The sequence below is a fragment of the Ambystoma mexicanum genome, chromosome 1p (assembly GCF_040938575.1).
Source record: "Ambystoma mexicanum isolate Mex_15411 chromosome 1p, UKY_AmexF1_1, whole genome shotgun sequence".
Taxonomy (NCBI): domain Eukaryota; kingdom Metazoa; phylum Chordata; class Amphibia; order Caudata; family Ambystomatidae; genus Ambystoma; species Ambystoma mexicanum.
Window position 1 is genome coordinate 1,383,849,984 of NC_090921.1, and position 16,956 is coordinate 1,383,866,939.

The 16,956-nt window shown below is 50.2% G+C and overlaps 1 protein-coding gene across 1 annotated transcript in view; it reads left to right on the forward strand.

Moving 5' to 3' along the window:
* NETO2 (neuropilin and tolloid like 2) overlaps positions 1-16,956 on the forward strand; it is a 530,310-nt gene that overhangs the window by 300,002 nt on the left and 213,352 nt on the right. Inside the window, exons 5-6 of the mRNA XM_069607060.1 lie at positions 3,764-3,808; positions 3,899-4,026. Of these exons, the coding sequence (XP_069463161.1) occupies positions 3,764-3,808; positions 3,899-4,026 (173 nt within the window). The remainder of the gene's footprint in view (positions 1-3,763; positions 3,809-3,898; positions 4,027-16,956) is intronic.

The window sequence follows — 16,956 nt, forward strand, 5'->3', positions numbered from 1 at the left end:
GGCACACCACTCCTGGATAGCAGAAAGACAGTCAGAGATGAGGGAAGGAGAGGAGGAGGCCGAGGGTAGCCTGAAAATGAGCTGGGTATCATCTGCAAAATTTGGGCAGAGAGCGGCGATGCGGTGGGCAAGGAGTGCCAGGTATTGGTTGAACAGCCAAGGAGAGAGGTTAGAACCCTGGGGGACGCCACAGGTAGCGAGAAAGATATCAGAGAGGAAGGACCCAAGTTGGACCTGGGAGGGTCAGTCGGAGAGGAAAGAAGTCAGCCACGCCAGAGCCTGTCCAGTGATACAGAGGTTATCACGGAGACGGTTGAGCAGGATGGCGTGGTTGACAGTGTCAAAGGCAGAAGAGAGATCAAGCAAGATAAGGACAGACGGGGTGTTGGAGTCAAGGTTGGAGAGAAGGTCTTCACGGATGTTCAGGAGAGCAGTTTCCATGCTTCTGGCAGCCCTGAAGCCAGACTGATGGTCATAAAGACAACCAACAGATTTGGTGTGGAGATTAAGATGGGAGATGGCCAATTTCTCCAGGAGCTTCCCCAGGAAGGGAGTGATGGAGATAGGGCGATAGTTAGCCAGGCAGGAGGGGTCAGCAGAGGGTTTCTTACGAAGAGTGTGCACAAGGGAGTGCTTCAGGGGGATGGGAAGACTCCAGTGGTGAAGGAGTGATTGCAGAAATCAGCCAGGGCAGGGGCCAGGGAGTCGATGTGGTCCTTGATAGTTTTGTAGGAACAGGGGTGAACCTGTTTTGACGAGACTTTCATAGATCGGGCTTTTCGAGAAACCTTGTCTGCAGAAAAAAGGGGAACGGAAGAGAGGGAGGGAGGGGGGTGGCAGCAGAAATGCCAGAGGAAGAGCAGGGGATAGAGGGAGGGAGTTGATAGGAGGAGAGTGAGGACAGGATGTCCTGAGTTTTGGAAATGAAGTGAGAAGCCAGTGACGTGCAGAGGGCCTGGGGAGGGACAGGAGAGGTAGAGACTGCAGCAGGATTGGCCAGTTCCTTGCAGATTTTAAAGAGTTCAGCCGAGTTGTTAGATGCTGCAGAGATCCGGTTGGAACATGAGCTGGAGAAGAGACTGGAGATTGACTGCTGCAGTCTGGGGGCAAGGACTCTGCCGAAGCCAATCATCTAAATATGGATAGACATGAACTCCCTGCAGCCTGAGGAACTCTACAATGACCGCCATTATCTTCGCAAAGACACGCAGTGCCGAACTGAGACTAAACCGTAGCCCTCGATAATGGAAATGTTCCGTTCCCACAGAAAACTGAAGGTATTTCTGATGTGGTGCCCAAATAAGAAGGTGCATATAAGCGTCCTGAGATCTACCACACTGAGCCAATCGCACTTGTGGAGGGGGGACCTTATCTGGCTGGGCGTGATCATCTTAAATTTCTCTTGGGGAAGGAAAAGGTTGAAGCTGGAGAGGTCTAGGATAGAGCGCATGCCAGCCTGGTTGGGTTTGGGCACTGTAAACAGACAGGATTAATAGCCATCCCCTTGCTCCCTCAAGGGAACAGGTTCCGCTGCTCTGGGGTTCAAGAATTTCTGTAATTCTGCTCTGAGGTAGGGAGACCCAGTTTGCGGAAGAGGAGTGTGAGATGGTTGGGTATGAGGAAGGGGGAGCCAGAAGCCAGTTTGGATGACAGACAAAACCCATCAGTTTTCTGTTTTGCTCTTCCACTCCTCCAGATGACACAATATACGTCCTCCCACTGGAGTCTCGTGTCATTGATGGAAACATCATTTGGATGATTTATTGGGGGTGAGAGCTCCTGTCACAGAGAAAGAGTCTGAGGACCGAGAGAAAAACTGGCCACCCTGTCTCTGCTGCTTTCTTGGTCGCCCACCATAGGAGCCTTTGGCTTGACACACTCAACGCTCCCAGAAGCCTCTAATACCTAAAAAGGATCTTGTTTGGGTCCCCGGCCTTTGTTTATAAGCTGCTTTAGCTGGAGGCTGCTTTGCTAGGACTGACAAACATTTAGCCATCAATGTGCTTGCTTTTGTCTTGTTGAGTTCCTCGTCGGTGTAGGAGTGGAAAAGCTCTTTCCCTTCAAAGGGGAGGTCGAGTACTTTGTCCTGAACCTTCTGAGCGGACGTTTCCACATTCTGGGCCACGGCCTCCAACAGGTCCTGAGCCAGAACCCTAGTGTCAGATAGGGCCTCTTTAAAATCTTGCAGCCTGCCCTCTGGGATACAATCCTGGTACTCCAAAAGCATTCTCCACAGACTGAGGTTGTCAGCCACCAGAATGACTTCAGCATTTGCATTACGCACCCACTCCTATGCCTTTGCCCTCCTTCTTTGCCCCCTCAGCAGCACCGGTATGACCACAAGATTCCTTGTGGGAAAGCTTAGGTTGACACCTGGTAGCCAGAGTCCTAAAACGGGGCCCCTGCTGGTTTTGATTTTAGCCCCTATTTGGGGATCCTCGGGAGTGATTGCAGTATTTTTAGTCACTTTACAGGAAACCTCGAAACTGTCCCTGGTACATTTAGTCCCAGACTGGGAAACCTCAGGAATACCCCCGGTTGAAGTTGCCCCAGAAATCCTGGCCTTCATTTTAGTTCCCAGAAGGTAAACCTCAGAGGAAACTCCAGCAGTTTTAGTCCCATGGCAGGGAACCTTGGAGGAAACTCTGGTATCCAGGTGAGATCCCTTTCGGGATACCTCAGGCAGAACCCTGGTAGAAGAGCCACTTGGACCCCTCCCAGAGCCAGAAGACCCCGGGAAGGAGTCCCCTGGCCGGACGCTTCCTTTTTTTGTCGATGGACTGCTGTAAATGAGGACGAGGTAGCCTTTGAAAAACGTCCTCCCACCTGACGAGCCTACGCTGGAGTGCTCGGACAGACTATGAGTCGCAGTAGAGACAAAAGTCCCAGCGATGTTCTGGGCCCAAGCACTTCATGCAGAGAGAATGGGGATCTGCCATAGCAAAGCAACGTTCGCACAAATAACAGGACACAAATCCCTGACGCTCTAGTATAGAAGGAGGTTAAGAAGACTGTGGAACCAGAGCAGGAAGATGAAGGACAAGTGGGAAAAGACAAAAAAATCCCCACAATGCAAATGCGTCCGAACCCGACAATGCAAAGAAAAGGACTGAAAGGCGATGCGCAGGGCAGAGTTCAGGAAGGCGGGGAAACAGCCACGTGCTGTGGCCCTGCGTAAAAATAAAAGACGCTCACAAAGTCGTTTTTTGATGCTTCAAAGTGCTCCGGTCCTGTCCCGAAGGATGGAATGTTCCAAAAGTATGGAGGAAAGGGGACAGGATGTAGGAGTAAGATGAGAAAGGGGTGCTAGGCCTGTACATCAAATACAACACTAAAACAAATCTTTAAATATTGTACCTTTGTGCTGTTAAAAAGACTGAAGTTATACTTGGCACTGAACTAATGCTCATGAGAAGTTCTTGTGAATATTTTGTCTATGTCTACATTCTCGCACATGTTTCTTCCATCTAAGATGTCACTGAAAGCCTCCGATATTCTGTTTTATGAGGTCTGGTAAGTTTGGCGTTCCAGAGGTTTTTGACCACATTTTCCATTAAGCGCAATCAATATAGTCAATGCTGAAGGATCATGGAAGTTGTAGGGCAAAATATCTGGGGAGCCTCACGTGGCAGACCTCTCTGTAGTCAGTTGCCTTAGCATTTCAACCTTTTGAACATGGCCGCTTCAACAACGGTTGAAGAAAAGCTTGGTGGAACTCATAAGGTTGGTTGACTTCAACGTTTCATCTTTTTTTCTGTTTCAGATCCAGACTTTACCTACCTCGGGGGCATTCTAAATCCCATCCCAGGTCTAGTATTACATTCACACTTTACTTGTGATATTTATAATCCCCTGTACAGTGCCCTGGTTATGACATGAAGCTTTTTGTTCTCCTTAGATTGCCAGTTTGAGATGGCGGGAGCGGACGGTCTGATACGCTCCAGTCAGGTGGAGCAAGAAGAGAAAACGAAGCCAGGCCAACCGGTGGACTGCATTTGGACAATTAAAGCCACTTCCAAAGCCAAAGTAAGTCCATTTGTTTCACTCAGCACACACCAGGCCTTCAGATCATTAGTAACGAGGAATGGTCATTAGTGGTGATTTACATAATGTTTCACTTTCATTTAAATGAATTAGCCGTGGCTGTTGGGGCATCAAGATGAATGACGGTTTCGGGAACAGATCTCCCTTCAGAGACATAATGAACGCCTATACTTGTGAGCTGAATCGCGAATCCCTGCGCGCGGCCAAATGGGCTGCGCGCAGAGCTGTTGGAAGGGTGGGAAGAATGCCCTCTATTTGCAGTAGTTGTGATGGAATGCATGCTAGAGAAGGCATTCATGAAATAGAATTGTGAATTCTAATTTTATGTATGAACGTTTCTTGTGTAGCGTTTCATACCACCCTGTGGCCACCATATGGGAAGAGTAGAAAGGGAAGGGGGAAACCGTGGGGAAAGAATAAAAAGGGGTAAGGATGGAAGAGGTCTCAAAAGTGGACAGTGGAAACAAACCGGAAACAAGTTAGAAATGATATAGACAGCGCAGTGAACAAAGGATTTAAAGAAAATAGTCCCAGAAACGCTCCTTCCCCCCAGAGTCTGCAGGCAGACCCGTTCCCTGCCTGTTGTCTCTATGCCTAGTGCATACATGTATCTGACATGACATCAACAGAATTTGGATTTATTTGTATTTCTTTAAATGACTTACAAATCAGGCAATTACAGAGCACAGAGGTAGTCCTGGGGTAAAGTGCCTTTGCTGGATTGCATGACGTACACCAGGTGGTGAAGCCGTAAGAATACGAAGACCCTGGATAGGCTCTGGAGGGCATTATACCTTTTTTTAACACTTAGAGCCTGAGGCCAGTATTTACATATTTACAAATTAAATAGGGTGTTTGTGAGAGCAGATGGCAGGATTGGCGGGTTTGGAGGTTAGTTTGGATAAGAGGGTCCGGTGTGGGCTGGGGATCTCCTTCCATTGCTAGAACCTCGTTTTGATGAGCCCACTGAGGAGGTGACTTTGATCACCAGGGTGCAAGCATTGCAGTGTTATGGGGCAAGTAGAGTAAAGGAGTGAAAGCAGGAGGCAGCATGTGGGGAGGCAGACTGGTTGTGAAAAGAAGAGGAGCAGAAGGTTTGAGAGGGAGAGTGCAGTGAGACGCACTCAGCGAGGCAATGGGTGGCAACACCATGGACGGAATTTTAGACGAGTAGCAGGAATTTAAAGAGCGAGCGATGTTGCAAGGAGAGCCTTCCAGCATGGTGGGGGTAGATAGAGGTGGGGGAGGACCTGTTGATCTAGAAAAAGGTGTGCTTTGCAACATAGAGGCCTTTGGCGAGGGCAGCAAAAAAAGAGTAGAACAAGAAGTAGGCTCATACAGTAGTCCAGCTTGCTGAGCGCAAGAGCAGAGATGAGGTGTTTAGTTCAGCGGTGCGTGAGGAATGGGCAGGTTTTTCATATGTCTCGGAAGTGGAAGCTGGCTGCAGTGGACGTGGTGAACTGGTAGAGTTTCAGGATGCTGTCAAAGAGATTCCCAAGGTTGCAGGGATAGGGGGGTGAGAATGAAAGCGGGTGAAAGAAATGGCACAGGGGAGTGAGGCGTTGATGCTGGAGTCAGGGAGAAAGATTACTTTCATCTTGGAAGAATTGAGTCTGAGGCAGCCTATATGCGTCCAGTGTTGGATGGTGGTTACGCAGATGGTTATGTATTCGGAGATTGCCGGGTGATGGAGTGGACAGAGAAGAATATCTAAGTACCATCAGTGAAGGTTTAAGCCAAAGGAGGAAATAGGTTTGCCACTGGCGGAGCTTTGCAGGGTGGAGAAAAGGGGGCCTAGGACTGATCCTTGAGAAGCACCCATTATAAAGGGTGAGGGGAGGAGGCGCTAGAGTCCCATGAGATGAAGAAGGATTGGCCAAGGAGGTAGGAGGACACCCAGTTGAGTATGTGGTCCTTAAAGCCAAGAAGGGAAAGAGTTTAAATGAGGGAGGGGTGATCAACAGTGTCAAAGGGATATGAAACGTCTAAAAGAATGTGAATGGAGTATAGGTGTGAATGGTGGGCAATGGGAAGCGAATTGTTGATGTGGTTGAACACTAAGAGGGGTGTTTGAACCCAAAGCCAGATTGGAGGGTGTCAGTACGTCTGAGTACCTTGAGTACTTTGAGTTAGTTCACTATACAGTTGAAGACATTAGAGTGATTGAAAAGGAGCGAGAGAGGTCTATAAAAGAAGGGGTTTCGCGGTCAATAGTTGGTTTCCTAAGGAGAGCTATGACTGTCTGTTTTGGTAGAGACTGGGTAGGCACCATTTGAGAGAGATAGGTTGAATAAGGAGGATAGGTGAGTGGCGGCGAAAGGTGGGAAAGATCCTTAACAATTTGTGGTGAAAAGGGGTCTATTGGAGTGCAGCACGGGTTGGCAGAGCGAAGGATGGATAGAATTTCGGTGGTGGAAAAGTAAGATGGAGAGGGAGAGGAGGGTGTGGAGAAAATGCGAAGAGGGCTTGGTGATTTATTTTTAGAGAAGTATGAGGCAAAGTCATTGGTAGAGAGAGAGGAGGAAATCGAACAGTTCTTAGTGGCTGTAATGTTGCCTGCGTCTGGTGGAAACCCCATGATTTTCGTAGGTATGTGTTTTTTGGGGGGAATAGACGGGGTTTGAGGGATGGCACCAGCCAATGGTGCTACATGGACAAGCCGCAGAAAGGTCCCCTCTAGACTACTGATCCCAGTGCATTTTCCGGTTCATTTTACGTGGTTGACTGCAAGATAGAGATGTTCATTGGACCTGACCCAGAAATAAATGTGTGCATGGTGGCTGTGTCACATGTAAGAGTGTTATGGACGTGCAGGGGGTGAACATGTTGGTATTTTCTTTTGTTGCTACTGGTTTAGCAACCTACAACCTACAAACAGTAGGAGATACTCAACCCATCACCTGTTTTCAAAGTAGAAAGCAAGCTATTCCCAGGAAGGGCAGCAAAGGATGTGACCGCTGATCCTTATCGATTGCCCACACGATACATGATGTGATAAACGCAATCTAGTCATTTCTTTTGGACATCTTAGATCGTGTTTGGACAATAAAATAAATATAATCAAACATTTTCAAAACCTGGATGGTAAACAGCACCACTTTCAGAACTGAGGCCTGCCCGTATCATGGCTCTGCTCTGACCCTGGCACTAGCCATGCCTTTGCCAGCGGTTGGCTGAGAAATTGCTGTGATCTGACTAGGGTTACCGTCCTACATGGACAGTGGTCTTTGCTTCATGCTGGGTGATGACTATTTACTCGGAAACAAAAGGAGAGCTGGGCAGTCCAGGCCACCCACTCTTTCTGAGTACAGAAATATCAGCAGTAGAGAGACCTTTCATTCACGGAGCCCGTGGTAAAGCATTGCCTACCTCGCGGCTCCTTGAATGAAAGGGCTGCCTGCTGCGTGCGAGCTAGGGCACACTGGTGTCACACCTTTGGTGCACCCACTCCCTTCTTTTGTTTAAAAGGAGAGGCTGGTGCACCCACTCCACTTCTTTTACCAGCCCCCCCCCCGCTCCTGTCAGGTGAGGGAGGTCTCTCGTTAAGGGGCATGGCCTAAGTACGCCATATGTAGGCCACGCCCCCTAACGAGAACCCCCGCCGATTTCTAATCCCACTTAAAGCACTGATTGCAGACCACTTATTTGCATGAAGGTTCTAGGAATGCCTCACTGTCTGCAATGCGCATCTATTTCCCTGCAGTGCAAGTGTCACAGCAGTTAGCTATACACCGTTTGTGTCTAATACATTTCTTCTTGTGTGCCGGAAATGCCTAAATGTACAAATTCAGTGCATATGCAGAAAAATGTTCTAATGTCTACTTGTTTTGCAATTTGTAATGCACGCCGATCTAACATTGGCACCAGTGCAGGTTTCTCAGCCTGCCATTTCGGAAACTGGGCAGTTCTCTGACTGAAATGCATAATGCATACTTTGCTAAAGCGCATTTGACTCCTTGTTGCACACTTTGCTAAAGCGCCTTTGACTCCATGTTGCACACTTTGCAGTTTCGGATGCAGTGTGCTGTCTCCCTGTTTACAGTTTACAATGCAGACTCTGCCTGCAGTGCCTGTGAATCCATGATTAACAATGTGCAGTGCACACTAAGCTAGCTAGCACTGCATTGGACCCAAGCTCACAGTTAGCAGTGTATTCTCCGCTGAAGTGCATACGCCGGTATGGTTCCTAGCTCGTAAGGCACACCAGGCCTGCATGCATTTGACGTCATAGCTTACACTTGGCAATATACACTCGGCATGTGTGCTTTTGTCTGTATGATTTGCAGTGCGCAAAGCTCACGCGTTTTGTCTCTATGGCCAGTGTGCAGTGCTGTGCAGTCTGCTGAGTGCACTTGTTTGCTGCTGTCTCTGCCTGTGCAACATATCCAGTCTTTGCCACTGTACGTTGGATAGCCAGGACAGGTGTCAGGTTGTCTGCAAACAGGGGTGGACTGGCTTATACGGAACTCTGGAGATTTCCCGGTGGGCCTCTGCACCCTGGGCCTCTTTTCTGTGGTATTTCCAAATGTTCTCAGAGGAAAAGCATTGGGCTTGCTGAAAATGTGTCATTTGGGGCCACTTTGAACTTTATTTTCAGGGCCTCTTTTGGTTCCCAGTAATTATTTCCAGGGCCTCTTTTATTTCCCAGTCCAGCCCTGTCTGCAAAAGGCGGACCTAAGCAGAGATGGGACTGGTGCAGCAAGGACGCATTCCACTCAGAAGTAGGGTGACCAGATTTTGAAAATAAAAAACCGGGACAGGCCACTGACATAGAAGTGGGACTACAGCTGTAGTCCTACTTCTATGTGGGTAGGCTGGTTGTCCTGTGTCATGTTGCAGGGCCGGGGTCCAGAGCCTATTTTAAGTTTAAAAAACCTGTCTGGGATTTTGGATCAGGTGGCTACCATTCCGGTTTTTGCCAAAAATCATGATATTCGTCCAAAAAACTGGGATGGTTGCCACCTGATCCCCATATCCCAGGACAGGGCTTTTAAACGTAAAAAAGTCTTGGGACCCCGGGACGGAGGTGCAAATACCCAGACAGTCCCGGCAAAACAAGGACGTCTGATCACTCTACTCAGAAGACAGCTCACAAATATGGTAAGGCGCGTGGTCCACCATTTCTTTTAACACATCTCAGTGGATTTTGTTACAGGCCTTTAAATTTGGCCTGCCGCTGCTCCCACCACACAACCATATCCTGCTTTTTGTCCCCAGCTTCCTCTTTCTTGTGGTGATGTGAGGTGACTACGGCTGTCCACATAACAATCAAACACGTACCAGTATCTCACCAGCAACTGGATGTATCACCAGGTTACACTTAGAACTTTGCAGTAGGTGCTTTTACCCATCGGGTGGTCTTATTTTATTTTTTATTGTTATGGTTAAAATTTCAACATTTCAATATTAAACATACACTTCATTGCATATATCTGAACACATAAAATCACAAAATTACATCCAATTGAAAGCCCCAGACTTTCTAGAAAGACATATATACACACGCACACCAATACACTGCCCCCACCCACACCCCACGCCCCTTCACACACACACACGAAAAACTGGTCTTCCTCTATGACCAGTAGGCTGAATATTTTTTCTTCAATTTCTTCCTTCCTATATCAAGGCTTCCTTTGGCCTTTTCCATCCATTGTTCACCCCAATTCGAGGCTGTTTTGTTTTGCAAAGAGATGTTGGCTATTGGGAGGCGTGATTCATCTAAAAGCTGAGCAGAGCACTTCACTCGTTGGCGTTATCATGAGGGGGTGCATTGATATGTTCAGGACAGGCTGCTTGTTGCATGGCACCGCTCCTGGGAGCATGTTAGCTCCCAGGATGTTGTAATGGGTCACGTGGCAGTAGCCACGTGACCATCTTAATAAAAGATATGAGCCACTTCCGGCTCGTCAGTCGAACCAACAAAGGCTCCGGTGTGTTCATTGTTCTGCACCCTGCCGGCACCACACCGCGTGCTGTAGGCCCGAGGATGGGGCCCAGCACCAGGACTGTGCCCCTGCCGGGCAACGCCGTCCCTTGGGGTACACAAGCCATGTGACCATGGCTATTGGGGCGACTCTGGCGTGGGTCTGGGGGCCGTTGTGTGCTGGGTGACCCCAGCCACGTGGAGGGCACCAGTGATCTGGAGCGAGTGGGGTGATCCCCACTCCATTGTTTCGTGGCGTGATCGCCGCCTAGCCGGACTGTGTCGGGTGTTCCCGACCTGTGCATGGGGCCTGCCCGGTGACCCGGAGCAGGCCCCCAACAATGGCAACGAGGAGCCTCTGAGGAGGCGAGGAACCCATGTGTGCGGTGGATGGCCGCATGGTGGGTGTTGCGGCATCCGCCGCATGAAGGAGATTTCAGCTGCACACCCCTGAGGTACCCCCACCTCTCCATCGTGGGGGAAGAACGTAGGCTGCCGCGGGGGAAGAGACGTTATCCCCCCGGTGAAGACAGAGTGATCTGCGGCGTCGGCAGCACCTTGATGGCAGTGTGTGTGTGCGCCCCCGCCTGCCTTAGCCACAACATTGAAGGAGGATGGCGGAGGGCTGGGCCCAGTGAGCGGCTGCCCCTCCCCCGTTGGGAAAGAGGAGGTACAACCCCGCTGCCGCGGGGAGGATGCGGGTGGTTGCTCGCTTGGTGAAAGGCCCCCAAGAAGAAATGGAGCGGCATCCGACGCAAAGGAGGGGTGAGTTGTCCTCTCCCCCACCCGAAAGACGTGCTGGGCGGGAGCCGCGGCTGCCACTCCAGCCTGCAGGTGTGGCCGTGTGCCGGCACTGCAGAGGTGGGGGGCCCCCAAACAGCTGACGCGGCCTCCATGGGAGGCGGGCCCAACACCAACTGTGCCCGCGCAAAACTAAAAAAAAGTGAATTGGAACAGGGGACTTCACGCTCCCCGACATGATCAATGGGACACAGAGCCCATGGGCCTGAAAAGGGGCATGTCACACCGAGACCCAGGCCCACTGGAGTGAAAAACAAGAAAACGGGCCGCGGCGGTCCTGCGTCAAACAATGAAGGTGGCCGTGGCCTAATTGATCTGGGCTCGTGGCGGTTGAAAAAAAATGGACAGGGAAAAGACTAAACGAAGAGGATGGGCGCACAGTGGGGCTGTGTGTGTGGGAGCAGTGGCCTACCTACCAGCAATAGCAGGAAGGAGAAGGAGGCATTGAGGAGCCGTGCACACAGTGCCACCTGTTGCAGTAGAGGAGGGGCTGGCCGGCGCTCCCCATCCCACCGGGTCTTTGCCTCCCGATGTCATCGGCCCTGAAAGAGGATGTGGCCTGCAGACTCCAAGCAGGAGCAGGCTGGTGCCAGCGGGGTGCACGTCGAGTCGCCACCCCAGAGCCAAGTGGTGGTGACTCCCAAGACGAGAAAAGGGGGGTTGCAGCTCTTTGAGTGCTTGTGCGCCTTCCCACACAACAGAAACTCCTGACTGGGGGAGCGGAAGAGGATAAGTGGCCCAGACACCCAGTCACCAGTGTCGTCCTGCCGCCATCACCCTGCAGCAGTGAGCCTACCCCATCGATGGACGTGGCCAGCATGGCCCCTGGCATTCCCGAGTGCGGTGGGGTTGGCCCTGGAATAGTGCAGTCATCTGGCTACCACTAGCGTCCTGTCTCAAGTTTGTCCACCTACAGACCTGGCCGATGTGGTCCTGGCCCCTCCCAGGTGCGGCTTCACCATCCCTGTGGACTCTGACATCTGCCCGCGGCGAGAGGAAGTGGAACAAGGGGACTGCCGCCAAGGTGCCAGTAGCCCATCACAGGCGCCCACCATACTATGGACCTGGCCCATGTGGCCCCTGGGCCTCACCAGGTGCGGCTTTGTCGGTTTGTTGGGACTCTGATGTGCCCTTCCAAAATGAACATTGGTGAGGACTCATGTTGGCCTCCTGCAGCTCCACGAGGGCGGAAGAAGGATATTGGTACTGACGTCCCCGTGAAGACACAAAGCCTGCAGCCACGGACTTGCTTAAAATGGCCCTGTCGGTGGGAAATGTAAGGTGGGGCCAGCATCTCTCAGCAGTGTTTTGTGATAGTAGAACTACTCACCCAGATTAATAAAGGGAGTGAAAAAACTAGTAGAGTGGTCACCGTAGCATTAGTGTGTGGTTGTGTTGAGGTTTTGGGGGATTTTATTTTGTTGTTATGAAAAAGGAGTGTTGCATGGCACCCTTCATGGGAGCATCCAGGATGTTGTAATGGGTCACGTGGCAGTAGCCACGTGACCAACTTAATAAAAGATACGAGCCGTTTCCGGCTCGTCAGTCGAACCAACAAAGGCTCCTGTGTGTTCATTGTGGTGCGCCCTGCCGGCGCCACACCGCGTGCTGTAGGCCCGAGGACGGGGCCCAGCACCAGGATGGTGCCCCTGCCGGGCAACGCCGTCCCTTGGGGTACACAAGCTATGTGACCATAGCTATTGGGGCGATCCCGGCCTGGGTGCCCCCAGAGCCGGGGCCGTTGTGTGCTGGGTGCCCCCAGCCACGTGGAGGGCTCCAGTGATCTGGAGCGAGTGGGGTGATCCCCACTCCATTGTTTCGCGCCGTGATCGCCGCCCAGCTGGACTGTGTCGGGTGTTCCCGACCTGTGCATGGGGCCTGCCCGGTGACCCGGAGCAGGCCCCCAACACTGCTCTCCTCTGCCGCTGGAAGTTAGTTGTTGCAGCCTTTTAATGATTTTTAAACGCTCTCTGCTCTCACAGGTGAGAGATTTGACGGGCTCTTGCTGTAGCTCCCCTTTCGCATCAGCGTCATTGCAGACGCCTTCTGCCTGCAACTTCCTGAATGTGGCAGGGTTTCAGCCACTCAGGATCCTATCAGCGCCCCCTTCACTGCAATGGCGACCGCGTGACATCACTGCTCTCGTCCAGCCACTCAGGGGCCTTCAGCTGGCCGCTCTTCTGCACGCCCTCAAGCTTAGCTCCGCTGTGCTCGCGGCGCTGACGACATCTAATTTTGCATCCTGCCGAAACAAATCACAGCAGAAAGTGGAAGACTCTGCTTCACAAAATGTGTTTGAAAGGGTTCATTACGCATGTCCTGCTGTGGGTAATAATAGGCACACAGCACATGATGGAAAATGACGATAACATGGTGTACAGCACATTCGCGCTTTCATACGGCATTCTGGAAATACAGAAACATGAAAGCTCGTAGTTCGCCAGTTGGCCTCTCTCTCTCTGCACGGGAGCCGCAACTTAAGTGTGAATTATTGGGGAGGAGGTTACGTGAGCCAGCAGTTACGTTAACCTGAAAAAATGCAGCATTTTGGACAAAGCTGTCAGAAAGGAGACAGCCCGCTCCCTGCCCTCTCTTAGAGATATTCCGTTAAATAACGTCTCTGCTTTGATCACGTGGGCATGGCTAGTGTCTGTGGCTCTGCGCCGCCCCCCCAGCCTCTCTCTCTCTCTGAGCATCTTTCATTGTATTTTACTTGTGGATGATGTATTGTTTTACAAGGCGGATACTTCATTGAGCTTGTCCAAGATATTCTTATGACAGAAGGAAGGGAGAGCAAGAGTGGCCGTTAGAATTCTTTATACATCCTTAGCCATTACTCTGAAGTAGCTTTCTTTTGAAAAGAGAGAGGTTCTCACACTAGTTAGGGTCCAAGTGAAGCAAGCCTGCAGTTACTCATCAACTTAGTGGTAAGGGCGTAAGTGTTTGGCAGCCCGCAGGGTGTTCGGCACCCGAGGGTGGAGGCCCTGAACACACAAACGAAGCTGCCGTGGGCCCTGAGGATGTGTTTTTCTTTTGACGCGGTGAACTGCAGGATAACTGGGAGAGTGGTATAACGTGGCCTGCATGGCAAAGACTCGAGATTGTCTCTCAACACCTTCAACGCTTGAGGAGGTGTGGTGAGCTGGCAAGCAGGGGTGTTGGTGGAACCATACTGCTGGAAACCTTGTGGAAATAATGTGGCAGCGATGAGCCTAGGCTGCGGGGGGCAACCCTACTCAGGTATCAAAATGACTTCCATGCGTTAATTTTTGCCCCCGCCCTCACCTAAAAGGAAAATCCTAACACTTAAGAGAAAAATCTCTACTGCCCCCGCCCTATGCCCGCAAATAGGATCAATAACGGACAGGCTAAACATCAACTCAAACCCATTGGGAGAGGCACATAGTCTCATAAGTGAAATTCACCAGTTCCGAGGATCATCTACTAACGTCCCCGTAAGTCTTGACCCCTAGGGGGGGCAAAGCCACAGAGCATAGATCCAAGATTAATAAGCTCAATTCAGGCCCCAGTGTAGGGGTCATTGATGCTGACTACAGCCATGTGCACCAGGGCATGGAGGATGACAGTCTTTTATTGACCGGGGGGGGGCAGAAGATCATAACCCTTCTGGCTCGGTATAGATCAATGTCCATCTGCGGGCATGGCAAGTCCAAAACCCAATGCCAATGACATCTCAGCAAACACAAAAGTAGCCCCTATGTTTAAAATGACACCACCACCACTCCTCGGCCGGACCCCCAGCCAGTCTCCGCTGATCAACGTGGAAACTATCGGTACATATTTCCCAGTCTGCAGCAAAAAGCTTGGGGGAAGAAGTTAGCATATGGATGGCAGTCAGCAAGAACCAAAGTACCCCGACTAGAATGGAACGCAACAAACACAACGTCCTCTGGGGAAGGAGGAGGTGGAGGAGGTTCCTGCAAAAAGATCACCATGGGGCCAGGTCGATCTCAATCTACATTCTGGTTTTAACTTCCCCCACCTCACCAATGCCTGTGTCGCCACTCCTTATTCTGGTCCAACATCAGTCTCCCTCGCTGATTAGGACGGGGTGGATGACCTAAGGGCCCATGCCTTGAAATGCAACCTTGTCTTTCCCGAACTGGCCTCCATAATGGTTTTATTTTCTGCTGCTGCTGGATCAACAGGGGGAAAAGAAGAACCAAGGGGGAGGTTCCAACCATTCGGGAGAACACAAGGGGGAACCCAAACGCCTTGCCAAACGTCCTGCTGCCAGCACCGGCCTCCAATACCGCATTGTGTTCTATAACAGTACATTTTGATCCTGGTAGGCCAAGACGCCACAGCAGGCGTAATGAGAGCCGGATAACTGGAAGCCCCCCGATGAATACAATGTCTCTGGCTCACATAGCCTTAAGGGGCATAACCACAGCACAGGCATTCAAAAGTCCACTCCTCAACCATCCTTACAGCGTTTTGTTACTAGGTCTGCCACTACAGTTGAAGGAGGCCCTAGGCCCAATGCCCCAATGAGAAAGTCAAGGAGAAAGCCAGCTAGCGGAGCAGATCATAGGCCAATGAATTGTACAGCCACCTGTAGTAAGGCAACAGTCCCAGGCAGGGGAGGGTCAATCTACTTACATAGAGTTCCCAAGCTGCCCGCTAACCGCCTCAAACCCAGGGAGACCCTTGTGGATAAGTGTACTAATTGAATTCGGGCTATCCGGGGATGTTTATTCGTAACAAGGGGAAACATCTTAAGGTGTACCAGGCTGTCCTACCAGGGGGAAAGCACCTATGATTATGTCCAAATTGACTTCAGGGAGCCAAGCAAGGGAGGAAGCGTATCGGGAGATGTCACCCCTCAGTGAACACCTCGATCGAAGGGCCCATGGATGCCTATGCTTTAACTAGCCAGTGCTGGCCCGTGCTTACAGGCGAAAATACAGTCCTTCTAGGGAAAGGCCAGTGGGCAGACTCCCTTGGGCCAAATCAGAGTGGAAAGCAGGGAGATAGTTGGCTTCCATTACTGGGGTGAAGGAGAGACCAAAGGAGGGGTGTTCTGCCTATGTCTTAAGCAGGACACAGGGGCACGATATATGACTCATTTATGGAATGTGTAATTTGTTATTGTTTTCGATTTGTATGTGTCATGATGTACTTTTATGGGCGAAATAAAGTTATTGATGATGATGATGATAGATATATTGAAGCATTCAGTGGGGTAATCAGCTTCTACAAGACGTTTACCTCAGCTATTTGTAAATGGCCAGATTTACCATTATGTAGAAATTAGTACCATGCCAAATAATTTTCTTTCGAATACTTATTTCCATATTTACTGATGACACCTAATCTCTTAATTTATGTTCAGACTGGCATTTAAACACTCTTAATAAGGGTATGTAATATGATGTCAGCCCATACGCTGGCTACCCACACCCGGTACATCGCTCTGCTGCTCTCGAGCTAGGCCCATGCTTTACAGAATTACATAATATTAACAAAATAAATGTGGTAGCTTTCCAAAGATGGAGAAACTCTAAAGACAGCAAGATCGTAAGGTCCATGATTCTGCGTATAATCTTCAATAGATTCTTATTCAGTTGAGTAGAGTCAATTTTCCCATCAGCCCAGCTACCGTTCAGTGCAGTAAGCTATGATTGAGAATATTAGGGTTCATTTTGTAGATCAAATTAGAATCTGGTAACCTAGTGATTGTTGTTCTTATAATGTTCTGTCTTTCGACTTCGAATTACAACTATAATTAATGGTCACCAAGCTACAGGGTTGTTGCTAGGTCTGGAAAAGATCTGGGGCTACGCTAATGTCAGGACTGTCTGGAATTGGGGGTTGGGGGGTAGCTAGCCTTTTGGTTTTAGCTCCTGAGATTCTATCCGGGGCTACAACCAAAAGACCAGGGGCTATAGCCCCCATAGCCCCCCCCTAGCAACGCCTCTGCCTAGCTAGATATTTTTCCTAATTCTTTTGCTTTCCACGTTGGAGACCAAATACGTTTCTCCTTTCGACAGTACCGGTCCCGGTGCCTCCTTACTAACCAGACAGCTTGGATACATAGTAGTGCCTAATCTCACCTCTCTGCTTTACATCTCATCTGACCCATTTATTTTTAGCTCATTTACATATTCGTAGATACATTGCTAGATGTAGAATCACATTCTTCCCTTACTGATCCACCTAAT